This window comes from Salminus brasiliensis, chromosome 2 (genome assembly GCF_030463535.1).
Source record: "Salminus brasiliensis chromosome 2, fSalBra1.hap2, whole genome shotgun sequence".
NCBI lineage: Eukaryota > Metazoa > Chordata > Actinopteri > Characiformes > Bryconidae > Salminus > Salminus brasiliensis.
In genome coordinates, this window is record NC_132879.1 from 261,477 (window position 1) to 276,078 (window position 14,602).

Below are 14,602 nucleotides of genomic sequence, written 5' to 3' on the forward strand. Positions count from 1 at the left end.
GGAGATGGAGAGACAGTTCAGAGGACGAAGATGGGATGGATAATGGGCGGAGTTTTGTCATTGAGACATATGGAGGTGGAGAGGCGCTAGACCTGTGGTTGCTTTACTTTAATAATATAATCAAATAATCAATCAATCAATCAAGCTGTGAAGTGTTCAAGTAAACACGGTAAACAGAAAACCTACAGCTAAATCTCACTTTCATCAACAAACAGTGAGAGTTTGTGTGTGTGTTTGTGTTTGTGTGTGTGTGTGTGTGTGTTTGTGTGTGTGTTTGTGTGTGTTTGTAAATGTTGAATACGTAAACAGTTGAGATGTCCTGAGACCTTTGAGCTCTGTTTAAACGACTTTACCAAAAGTATCGGCGCACCCACTCCACCCACCGAACCAGCTTCAGCCAGAAGTGAAAGAAGAGGGAGGAGTGGCCCTGCTGAGGGAGGAGTGCTGGCAGGAGGGCGGGAGTGGGGGCGGGATTGGGGGCGGGGCGTTCTCTGAGAAAGGTGTTCCAGTCAGGCGCTGAGAGCGGCAACTCCGACTGGAAGTGTGTCCAAAACCTGCCGGACAAAAACAAGGAGGTTACAACAGTCACGGACTCACGGTAATCAATAATCCAGACAGTAATCAATAATATCAGATATGACATTAATTACTACAAAATCATCATCATCATCATCATCACCACCACCTTTATCATAATCACCAACATAATCATTATAATCACCATCATCATCATCATCATCATTATAATCATCATCATTTTCGTCATCATCATCATTTTAATCACCATCATCATCATCACCATCGTCATCATCATCATTATAATCACCATCATCATCATTATAATCATCATCACCATCGTCATCATCATCATCATTATAATCATCACCATCATCATCATCATCATTATAATCATCATCACCATCGTCATCATTATAATCATCACCATCGTCATCATCATCATCATTATAATCATCATTATAATCATCATCACCATCGTCATCATTATAATCATCACCATCGTCATCATCATCATTATAATCATCACCATCGTCATCATCATCATTATAATCATCATCACCATCGTCATCATTATAATCATCACCATCGTCATCATCATCATCATTATAATCATCACCATCGTCATCATCATCATCATTATAATCATCATCACCATCGTCATCATTATAATCATCATCGTCATCATCATCATTATAATCACCATCAGTGCCACCATCACATCAGCACCATTATCACCATCATAATTATCATCATCAGACTTGATGTTGTGTGTGTGTGTGTGTGTGTGTGTACCGATGGTGGTAGATATCTGGGTCTCGGCTGATTCTGTTGTTGAAGCCGATGTACAGATCGTCCCACAGCAGACCATTCAAAACCACATTCCTCATCACCCCCACTCTGTTCTGGATCTACACACACACACACACACACACTCCCTTGAATATTTCCTCTTTTATTGCTTGTATAAATGGAATCATAATCAATATAACTGGGCTGGGCTTTTCTTTCTTTAATAGCAGGTGGTGCAGGTGGTCTCACAGTTAGTGGAGTGGAGATCACCTGAGTCACCTGTCTGGAAGCTCCGGTCTTTGGAGACACAAATGAAGACACCATGAAGACAGAAGACTCTCAGGACAGCCCAGAGAGAAGCTCATTGAGGAGCATCAGCCGGACTCTCTACAACATCTCCTGCAGTTCAGTTAAACCCATCATTAAGGAATGGAGGAATACGGCACCTGAGGGAGGACACCAGGACACCCAGCACTGCTCTGAGGGGGTTACGCCGAGGCTCACGGGGGGAGGGAGTGTGTGTGGTGTCTGGAGTCTAGTCTGAAGGCCAGAGAGCTCCAGCTTGGTCTCATCAGACCAGAGAACCTGTGCTGCTCTCCCATAGAGCTCTGACTGGTGAAGAACCCGGGCAGCAGCTGTGGAACGCAGAGTCTCTCCCGTCTCAGCTGCTGAAGCTTTAACTCCCTCAGAGCTGTCCTGGCTGTCCTGCTGTCCTCCCTCACTAGTCTCCTTCCTGCTCGGTCCCTCAGTGTGTGAGGACGGTCTGCTCTGTGTGTCGTATTCCTCCATTCCTTAATGATGGGTTTAACTGAAGTCCAGGAGATGTTCAGAGACCTGGACACTTCTGTGTCCATCCCAGAGACCGGAGCTTCCGGACAGGTGTCCTTATACTACCGTCAGTGTGTATGTGTCTGCTGCCGTCTCTGATGTGTGTTCACGTGTGTTTGTTTAGTAACCGCTCTTTTAGTAAATACACTGGTGTCTTCTGCTGTGTCGGAGTGTGATGGTGGGGTTCACCTCCAGGTAGGAGTGCTCCCTCTGCGGGCGGACGGAGGGGAAGGACAGGTCCAGAAAGTCCACCAGGTAATCATAACCTCCGTCCAGCCGCTGGAAATCATCGTCCGTCTCGATCATCTGAGACACAGAGAGCAGAAAGAGTGGCGGGTGAGGTCTCACTCCTGCAGAGTGCTCGCTCACTCTGGTTAGTGCACACAGAGCTAATTCTCACACTGAACACAATGTTTTATATAAATCTTCCCAAATCAGCTATAAATTTATCATTAAAGACACACACACACACACACACACACTCAGGACCTGATCAGATCTGCTTTGACTGTTTCAGTGAGTCAGCAGGATTGTTTCCGGACTCTCACTGCTAGTCACAGCTGAAATGCTAACTCAGCTAACTGTGCAGTGCAGAGCGGAGGGCGCTCCTCACCCGGATCACCAGGTTGTAGTTCTGAAATCCGGCCCAGCTGTAATAAACCCGGATCCAGCTCTCGTCTTTAAACACTTCAGACGAGACGGAGGCGTTGAGTTTATCCACATACACATCAAACTCCCAGAATTCCTTAAACACCCGCACACCTGCTGGCGGATCAGTGACAGCGTCCCTACACACACACACACACACACACACACACACACACAGCCATGATTACATTAATTAAAAAGTAAAGTCATACTGTTAACATACAGAGTCTAATTAAAAAAGAAGCTCTAATAACATTAATATCCAGTATGAAGCTCTGATAACATTAATATCCAGTATGAAGCTCTGATAACATTAATATCCAGAATGAAGCTCTAATAACATTAATATCCAGTGTGAAGCTCTAATAACATTAATATCCAGTATGAAGCTCTAATAACATTAATAATCCAGTATGAAGCTCTAATATCATTAATATCCAGTATGAAGCTCTAATAACATTAATATCCAATATGAGGCTCTAATAACATTAATATCCAGTATGAAGCTCTGATAACATTAATATCCAGTATGAAGCTCTAATAACATTAATATCCAGTGTGAAGCTCTAATAGCATTAATATCCAGTATGAAGCTCTGATAACATTAATATCCAGTATGAAGCTCTAATAGCATTAATATCCAGTATGAAGCTCTAATAACATTAATATCCAGTATGAAGCTCTAATAACATTAATGTCCAGTATGAAGCTCTAATAATATTAATATCCAGAATTAAGCTCTAATAACATTAATATCCAGTATGAAGCTCTGATAACATTAATATCCAGTATGAAGCTCTAAGAACATTAATATCCAGTATGAAGCTCTAATAATATTAATATCCAGTATGAAGCTCTTATAACATTAATATCCAGTATGAAGCTCTAATAGCATTAATATCCAGTATGAAGCTCTAATAACATTAATATCCAGTATGAAGCTCTAATAACATTAATATCCAGAATTAAGCTCTGATAACATTAATATCCAGTATGAAACTCTAATAATATTAATATCCAGTATAAAGCTCTAATAATATTAATATCCAGTATGAAGCTCTAATAATATTAATATCCAGTATGAAGCTCTTATAACATTAATATCCAGTATGAAGCTCTAATAACATTAATATCCAATATGAGGCTCTAATAACATTAATATCCAGTATGAAGCTCTAATAACATTAATATCCAGTATGAAGCTCTAATAACATTAATATCCAGTGTGAAGCTCTAATAGCATTAATATCCAGTATGAAGCTCTGATAACATTAATATCCAGTATGAAGCTCTAATAGCATTAATATCCAGTATGAAGCTCTAATAACATTAATATCCAGTATGAAGCTCTAATAGCATTAATATCCAGTATGAAGCTCTAATAACATTAATGTCCAGTATGAAGCTCTAATAATATTAATATCCAGAATTAAGCTCTAATAACATTAATATCCAGTATGAAGCTCTGATAACATTAATATCCAGTATGAAGCTCTAAGAACATTAATATCCAGTATGAAGCTCTAATAACATTAATATCCAGTATGAAGCTCTTATAACATTAATATCCAGTATGAAGCTCTAATAGCATTAATATCCAGTATGAAGCTCTAATAACATTAATATCCAGTATGAAGCTCTAATAACATTAATATCCAGAATTAAGCTCTGATAACATTAATATCCAGTATGAAGCTCTAATAATATTAATATCCAGGATGAAGCTCTAATAATATTAATATCCAGTATGAAGCTCTTATAACATTAATGTCCAGTATGAAGCTCAAATAAAATTAATATCCAGTATGAAGCTCTAATAACATTAATATCCAGAATTAAGCTGTAATAACATTAATATCCAGTATGAAGCTCTAATAGCATTAATATCCAGTATGAAGCTCTAATAACATTAATATCCAGTATGAAGCTCTAATAGCATTAATATCCAGTATGAAGCTCTAATGACATTAATGTCCAGTATGTAGCTCTAATAATATTAATATCCAGAATTAAGCTCTAATAACATTAATATCCAGTATGAAGCTCTAATAACATTAATATCCAGAATTAAGCTGTAATAACATTAATATCCAGTATGAAGCTCTAATAGCATTAATATCCAGTATGAAGCTCTAATAACATTAATATCCAGTATGAAGCTCTAATAGCATTAATATCCAGTATGAAGCTCTAATGACATTAATGTCCAGTATGTAGCTCTAATAATATTAATATCCAGAATTAAGCTCTAATAACATTAATATCCAGTATGAAGCTCTGATAACATTAATATCCAGTATGAAGCTCTAAGAACATTAATATCCAGTATGAAGCTCTAATAATATTAATATCCAGTATGAAGCTCTTATAACATTAATATCCAGTATGAAGCTCTAATAACATTAATATCCAGTATGAAGCTCTGATAACATTAATATCCAGTATGAAGCTCTAATAACATTAATATCCAGTGTGAAGCTCTAATAGCATTAATATCCAGTATGAAGCTCTGATAACATTAATATCCAGTATGAAGCTCTAATAGCATTAATATCCAGTATGAAGCTCTAAGAACATTAATATCCAGTATGAAGCTCTAATAATATTAATATCCAGTATGAAGCTCTTATATCATTAATATCCAGTATGAAGCTCTAATAGCATTAATATCCAGTATGAAGCTCTAATAACATTAATATCCAGTATGAAGCTCTAATAACATTAATATCCAGAATTAAGCTCTGATAACATTAATATCCAGTATGAAGCTCTAATAATATTAATATCCAGTATAAAGCTCTAATAATATTAATATCCAGTATGAAGCTCTAATAATATTAATATCCAGTATGAAGCTCTTATAACATTAATATCCAGTATGAAGCTCTAATAACATTAATATCCAATATGAGGCTCTAATAACATTAATATCCAGTATGAAGCTCTGATAACATTAATATCCAGTATGAAGCTCTAATAACATTAATATCCAGTGTGAAGCTCTAATAGCATTAATATCCAGTATGAAGCTCTGATAACATTAATATCCAGTATGAAGCTCTAATAGCATTAATATCCAGTATGAAGCTCTAATAACATTAATATCCAGTATGAAGCTCTAATAGCATTAATATCCAGTATGAAGCTCTAATAACATTAATGTCCAGTATGAAGCTCTAATAATATTAATATCCAGAATTAAGCTCTAATAACATTAATATCCAGTATGAAGCTCTGATAACATTAATATCCAGTATGAAGCTCTAAGAACATTAATATCCAGTATGAAGCTCTAATAATATTAATATCCAGTATGAAGCTCTTATAACATTAATATCCAGTATGAAGCTCTAATAGCATTAATATCCAGTATGAAGCTCTAATAACATTAATATCCAGTATGAAGCTCTAATAACATTAATATCCAGAATTAAGCTCTGATAACATTAATATACAGTATGAAGCTCTAATAATATTAATATCCAGTATGAAGCTCTAATAATATTAATATCCAGTATGAAGCTCTTATAACATTAATGTCCAGTATGAAGCTCAAATAAAATTAATATCCAGTATGAAGCTCTAATAACATTAATATCCAGAATTAAGCTGTAATAACATTAATATCCAGTATGAAGCTCTAATAGCATTAATATCCAGTATGAAGCTCTAATAACATTAATATCCAGTATGAAGCTCTAATAGCATTAATATCCAGTATGAAGCTCTAATGACATTAATGTCCAGTATGTAGCTCTAATAATATTAATATCCAGAATTAAGCTCTAATAACATTAATATCCAGTATGAAGCTCTGATAACATTAATATCCAGTATGAAGCTCTAAGAACATTAATATCCAGTATGAAGCTCTAATAATATTAATATCCAGTATGAAGCTCTTATAACATTAATATCCAGTATGAAGCTCTAATAACATTAATATCCAGTATGAAGCTCTGATAACATTAATATCCAGTATGAAGCTCTAATAACATTAATATCCAGTCTGAAGCTCTAATAGTATTAATATCCAGTATGAAGCTCTGATAACATTAATATCCAGTATGAAGCTCTAATAGCATTAATATCCAGTATGAAGCTCTAATAACATTAATATCCAGTATGAAGCTCTAATAGCATTAATATCCAGTATGAAGCTCCAATAACATTAATGTCCAGTATGAAGCTCTAATAACATTAATATCCAGAATTAAGCTCTAATAACATTAATATCCAGTATGAAGCTCTGATAACATTAATATCCAGTATGAAGCTCTAAGAACATTAATATCCAGTATGAAGCTCTAATAATATTAATATCCAGAATTAAGCTCTAATAACATTAATATCCAGTATGAAGCTCTGATAACATTAATATCCAGTATGAAGCTCTAAGAACATTAATATCCAGTATGAAGCTCTACTAATATTAATATCCAGTATGAAGCTCTTATAACATTAATATCCAGTATGAAGCTCTAATAGCATTAATATCCAGTATGAAGCTCTAATAACATTAATATCCAGAATTAAGCTCTGATAACATTAATATCCAGAATTAAGCTCTGATAACATTAATATCCAGTATGAAGCTCTGATAACATTAATATCTAGTATGAAGCTCTATTAACATTAATATCCAGTATGAAGCTCTAATAGCATTAATATCCAGTATGAAGTTCTAATAGCATTAATATCCAGTATGAAGCTCTGATAACATTAATAATCCAGTATTAAGCTTTAATAACATTAATATCCAGTATGAAGCTCTGATAACATTAATATCCAGAATGAAGCTCTAATAACATTAATATCCAGTGTGAAGCTCTAATAACATTAATATCCAGTATGAAGCTCTAATAACATTAATAATCCAGTATGAAGCTCTAATATCATTAATATCCAGTATGAAGCTCTAATAACATTAATATCCAATATGAAGCTCTAATAACATTAATATCCAGTATGAAGCTCTGATAACATTAATATCCAGTATGAAGCTCTAATAAAATTAATATCCAGTGTGAAGCTCTAATAGCATTAATATCCAGTATGAAGCTCTGATAACATTAATATCCAGTATGAAGCTCTAATAGCATTAATATCCAGTATGAAGCTCTAATAGCATTAATATCCAGTATGAAGCTCTAATAACATTAATGTCCAGTATGAAGCTCTAATAATATTAATATCCAGAATTAAGCTCTAATAACATTAATATCCAGAATTAAGCTCTAATAACATTAATATCCAGTATGAAGCTCTGATAACATTAATATCCAGCATGAAGCTCTAAGAACATTAATATCCAGTATGAAGCTCTAATAGCATTAATATCCAGTATGAAGGTCTTATAACATTAATATCCAGTATGAAGCTCTAATAGCATTAATATCCAGTATGAAGCTCTAATAACATTAATATCCAGTATGAAGCTCTAATAACATTAATATCCAGAATTAAGCTCTGATAACATTAATATCCAGTATGAAGCTCTAATAATATTAATATCCAGTATGAAGCTCTAATAACATTAATATCCAGTATAAAGCTCTAATAATATTATCCAGTATGAAGCTCAAATAACATTAATATCCAGTATGAAGCTCTAATAGCATTAATATCCAGTATAAAGCTCTAATAATATTAATAACCAGTATGAAGCTCAAATAACATTAATATCCAGTATGAAGCTCTAATAACATTAATATCCAGTATGAAGCTCTAATAACATTAATATCCAGTATGAAGCTCTGATAACATTAATATCCAGTATGAAGCTCTAATAGCATTAATATCCAGTATGAAGCTCTAATAGCATTAATGTCCAGTATGAAGCTCTAATAATATTAATATCCAGAATTAAGCTCTAATAACATTAATATCCAGAATTAAGCTCTAATAACATTAATATCCAGTATGAAGCTCTAATAACATTAATATCCAGCATGAAGCTCTAAGAACATTAATATCCAGTATGAAGCTCTAATAGCATTAATATCCAGTATGAAGGTCTTATAACATTAATATCCAGTATGAAGCTCTAATAGCATTAATATCCAGTATGAAGCTCTAATAACATTAATATCCAGTATGAAGCTCTAATAACATTAATATCCAGAATTAAGCTCTGATAACATTAATATCCAGTATGAAGCTCTAATAATATTAATATCCAGTATGAAGCTCTAATAATATTAATATCCAGTATAAAGCTCTAATAATATTAATATCCAGTATGAAGCTCTAATAACATTAATATCCAGTATGAAGCTCTAATAGCATTAATATCCAGTATAAAGCTCTAATAATATTAATATCCAGTATGAAGCTCTAATAACATTAATATCCAGTATGAAGCTCTAATAGCATTAATATCCAGTATGAAGCTCTAATAACATTAATATCCAGTATGAAGCTCTAATAGCATTAATATCCAGTATGAAGCTCTAATAACATTAATATCCAGTATGAAGCTCTAATAACATTAATATCCAGTATGAAGCTCTAATAGCATTAATGTCCAGTATGAAGCTCTAATAACATTAATATCCAGAATTAAGCTCTAATAACATTAATATCCAGTATGAAGCTCTGATAACATTAATATCCAGCATGAAGCTCTAAGAACATTAATATCCAGTATGAAGCTCTAATAACATTAATATCCAGTTTGAAGCTCTAATAGCATTAATGTCCAGTATGAAGCTCTAATAACATTAATATCCAGAATTAAGCTCTAATAACATTAATATCCAGTATGAAGCTCTGATAACATTAATATCCAGCATGAAGCTCTAAGAACATTAATATCCAGTATGAAGCTCTAATAGCATTAATATCCAGTATGAAGGTCTTATAACATTAATATCCAGTATGAAGCTCTAATAGCATTAATATCCAGTATGAAGCTCTAATAACATTAATATCCAGTATGAAGCTCTAATAACATTAATATCCAGAATTAAGCTCTGATAACATTAATATCCAGTATGAAGCTCTAATAATATTAATATCCAGTATGAAGCTCTAATAATATTAATATCCAGTATAAAGCTCTAATAATATTAATATCCAGTATGAAGCTCTAATAACATTAATATCCAGTATGAAGCTCTAATAGCATTAATATCCAGTATAAAGCTCTAATAATATTAATATCCAGTATGAAGCTCTAATAACATTAATATCCAGTATGAAGCTCTACTAGCATTAATATCCAGTATGAAGCTCTAATAACATTAATAATCCAGTTTTAAGCTCTAATAACATTAATATCCAGTATGAAGCTCTAATAATATTAATATCCAGTATGAAGCTCTAATAACATTAATATCCAGTATGAAGCTCTAATAACATTAATAATCCAGTATGAAGCCCTAATATCATTAATATCCAGTATGAAGCTCTAATAATATTAATATCCAGTATGAAGCTCTTATAACATTAATGTCCAGTATGAAGCTCAATTAAAATTAATATCCAGTATGAAGCTCTAATAACATTAATATCCAGTATATACAGTGCATCCGGAAAGTATTCACAGCGCTTCACTTTTTCCACATTTTGTTAGGTTACAGCCTTATTCCAAATTGTATTAAATTAATCTCTTTCCTCAAAATTCTACACAAAATACCCCATTATGACCATGTGAAAAAAGTTTTCTTGAGAGTTCTGAAAATTTATTAAAAATAAAAAACTAAGAAATCACATTTACGTAAGTATTCACAGCCTTCGCCATGAAGCTCAAAATTGAGCTCAGGTGCATCCTGTTTCCACTGATCATCCTTGAGATGTTTCTACAGCTTAAATGGAGTCCCCCTGTGGTAAATCCAGTTGATTGGACATGATTTGGAAAGGCACACACCTGTCTATATAAGGTCCCACAGTTGACTGCATGTCAGAGCGCAAACACCAAGCATGAAGTCAAAGGAATTGTCTGTAGACCTCCGAGACAAAATAGTCTCGAGGCACAAATCTGGGGAAGGATACAGAAAAATTTCTGCTGCTTTGAAGGTCCCAATGAGCACAGTGGCCTCCATCATCCGTAAATGGAAGAAGTTTGGAACCACCAGGACTCTTCCTAGAGCTGGCCGGCCATCTAAATTGAGCGATCGGGGAGAAGGGCCTTGGTCAGGGAGGTGACCAAGAACCCGATGGTCACTCTGTCAGAGCTCCAGCGTTCCTCCGTGGAGAGAGGAGAACCTTGCAGAAGGACAACCATCTCTGCAGCAATCCACCAATCAGGCCTGTATGGTAGAGTGGCCAGGCGAAAGCCACTCCTTAGTAAAAGGCACAAGGCAGCCCATCTGGAATTTGCCAAAAGGCACCTGAAGGACTCTCAGACCATGAGAAACAAAATTCTCTGGTCTGATGAGACAAAGATTGAACTCTTTGGTGTGAATGCCAGGCGTTATGTTTGAAGGAAACCAGGCACTGCTCATCACGAGGCCAATACCATCCCTACAGTCAAGCATGGTGGTGGCAGCATCATGCTATGGGGATGTTTTTCAGCAGCAGGAACTGCCAGACTAGTCAGGATAGAGGGAAAGATGAATGCAGCAATGTACAGAGACATCCTGGATGAAAACCTACTCCATAGCGCTCTTGACCTCAGACTGGGGCGATGGTTCATTTTTCAGCAGGACAACGATCCGAAGCACACAGCCAAGATCTCAAAGGAGTGGCTTCAGGACCACTCTGTGAATGTCCTGGAGTGGCCCAGCCAGAGCCCAGACTTGAATCCGATTGAACATCTCTGGAGAGATCTGAAAATGGCTGTGCACAGACGTCTCCCATCCAACCTGATGGAGCTTCAGAGGTACTGCAAAGAAGAATGGGCAAAACTGCCTAAAGAGAGGTGTGCCAAGCTTGTGGCATCATATTCAAAAAGACTTGAGGCTGTAGTTGCTGCCAAGGGTGGTTCTACAAAGTATTAAGCAAAGGCTGTGAATACTTACGTAAATATGATTTCTTTGTTTTTTAATTTTAATAAATTTTCAGAACTCTCAAGAAAACTTTTTTCACATGGTCATAATGGGGTATTTTGTGTAGAATTTTGAGGAAAGAGATTAATTTAATACAATTTGGAATAAGGCTGTAACCTAACAAAATGTGGAAAAAGTGAAGCGCTGTGAATACTTTCCGGATGCACTGTAGCTCTATTAACATTAATATCCAGTATGAAGCTCTAATAACATTAATATCCAGTATGAAGCTCTAAGAACATTAATATCCAGTATGAAGCTCTAATAATATTAATATCCAATATGAAGCTCTAATAATATTAATATCCAGTATAAAGCTCTAATAATATTAATATCCAGTATGAAGCTCTAATAATATTAATATCCAGTATGAAGCTCTAATAACATTAATATCCAGTATGAAGCTCTAATAGCATTAATATCCAGTATGAAGCTCTAATAACATTAATATCCAGTATTAAGCTCTAATAACATTAATATCCAGTATGAAGCTCTAATAATATTAATATCCAGTATAAAGCTCTAATAAATTAATATCCAGTATGAAGCTCTAATAATATTAATATCCAGTATGAAGCTCTTATAACATTAATATCCAGTATGAAGCTCTAATACATTAATATCCAATATGAGGCTCTAATAACATAATATCCAGTATGAAGCTCTAATAACATTAATATCCAGTATGAAGCTCTAATAACATTAATATCCAGTGTGAAGCTCTAATAGCATTAATATCCAGTATGAAGCTCTGATAACATTAATATCCAGTATGAAGCTCTAATAGCATTAATATCCAGTATGAAGCTCTAATAACATTAATATCCAGTATGAAGCTCTAATAGCATTAATATCCAGTATGAAGCTCTAATAACATTAATGTCCAGTATGAAGCTCTAATAATATTAATATCCAGAATTAAGCTCTAATAACATTAATATCCAGTATGAAGCTCTGATAACATTAATATCCAGTATGAAGCTCTAAGAACATTAATATCCAGTATGAAGCTCTAATAACATTAATATCCAGTATGAAGCTCTTATAACATTAATATCCAGTATGAAGCTCTAATAGCATTAATATCCAGTATGAAGCTCTAATAACATTAATATCCAGTATGAAGCTCTAATAACATTAATATCCAGAATTAAGCTCTGATAACATTAATATCCAGTATGAGCTCTAATAATATTAATATCCAGGATGAAGCTCTAATAATATTAATATCCAGTATGAAGCTCTTATAACATTAATGTCCAGTATGAAGCTCAAATAAAATTAATATCCAGTATGAAGCTCTATAACATTAATATCCAGAATTAAGCTGTAATAACATTAATATCCAGTATGAAGCTCTAATAGCATTAATATCCAGTATGAAGCTCTAATAACATTAATATCCAGTATGAAGCTCTAATAGCAATTAATATCCAGTATGAAGCTCTAATGACATTAATGTCCAGTATGTAGCTCTAATAATATTAATATCCAGAATTAAGCTCTAATAACATTAATATCCAGTATGAAGCTCTAATAACATTAATATCCAGAATTAAGCTGTAATAACATTAATATCCAGTATGAAGCTCTAATAGCATTAATATCCAGTATGAAGCTCTAATAACATTAATATCCAGTATGAAGCTCTAATAGCATTAATATCCAGTATGAAGCTCTAATGACATTAATGTCCAGTATGTAGCTCTAATAATATTAATATCCAGAATTAAGCTCTAATAACATTAATATCCAGTATGAAGCTCTGATAACATTAATATCCAGTATGAAGCTCTAGAACATTAATATCCAGTATGAAGCTCTAATAATATTAATATCCAGTATGAAGCTCTTATACATTAATATCCAGTATGAAGCTCTAATAACATTAATATCCAGTATGAAGCTCTGATAACATTAATATCCAGTATGAAGCTCTAATAACATTAATATCCAGTGTGAAGCTCTAATAGCATTAATATCCAGTATGAAGCTCTGATAACATTAATATCCAGTATGAAGCTCTAATAGCATTAATATCCAGTATGAAGCTCTAAGAACATTAATAATCCAGTATGAAGCTCTAATAATATTAATATCCAGTATGAAGCTCTTATATCATTAATATCCAGTATGAAGCTCTAATAGCATTAATATCCAGTATGAAGCTCTAAAAACATTAATATCCAGTATGAAGCTCTAATAACATTAATATCCAGAATTAAGCTCTGATAACATTAATATCCAGTATGAAGCTCTAATAATATTAATATCCAGTATAAAGCTCTAATAATATTAATATCCAGTATGAAGCTCTAATAATATTAATATCCAGTATGAAGCTCTTATAACATTAATATCCAGTATGAAGCTCTAATAACATAATATCCAATATGAGGCTCTAATAACATTAATACCAGTATGAAGCCTGATAACATTAATATCCAGTATGAAGCTCTAATAACATTAATATCCAGTGTGAAGCTCTAATAGCATTAATATCCAGTATGAAGCTCTGATAACATTAATATCCAGTATGAAGCTCTAATAGCATTAATATCCAGTATGAAGCTCTAATAACATTAATATCCAGTATGAAGCTCTAATAGCATTAATATCCAGTATGAAGCTCTAATAACATTAATGTCCAGTATGAAGCTCTAATAATATTAATATCCAGAATTAAGCTCTAATAACATTAATATCCAGTATGAAGCTCTGATAACATTAATATCCAGTATGAAGCTCTAAGAACATTAATATCCAGTATGAAGCTCTAATAATATTAATATCCAGTATGAAGCTCTTATAACATTAATATCCAGTAA

At 33.5% G+C, this 14,602-nt stretch overlaps 1 protein-coding gene across 1 annotated transcript in view; it reads right to left on the reverse strand.

Moving 5' to 3' along the window:
- Positions 1 to 349: 349 nt before the first annotated feature.
- The window catches only part of cmah (cytidine monophospho-N-acetylneuraminic acid hydroxylase), a 34,554-nt gene continuing 20,301 nt past the window's right edge, over positions 350 to 14,602 (reverse strand). The window contains exons 7-11 of the mRNA XM_072674062.1: positions 3,008 to 3,012; positions 2,750 to 2,924; positions 2,326 to 2,442; positions 1,312 to 1,427; positions 350 to 554 (exon numbers count right to left, since the gene is read on the reverse strand). Coding sequence (XP_072530163.1) covers positions 350 to 554; positions 1,312 to 1,427; positions 2,326 to 2,442; positions 2,750 to 2,924; positions 3,008 to 3,012 — 618 coding nt within the window. The remainder of the gene's footprint in view (positions 555 to 1,311; positions 1,428 to 2,325; positions 2,443 to 2,749; positions 2,925 to 3,007; positions 3,013 to 14,602) is intronic.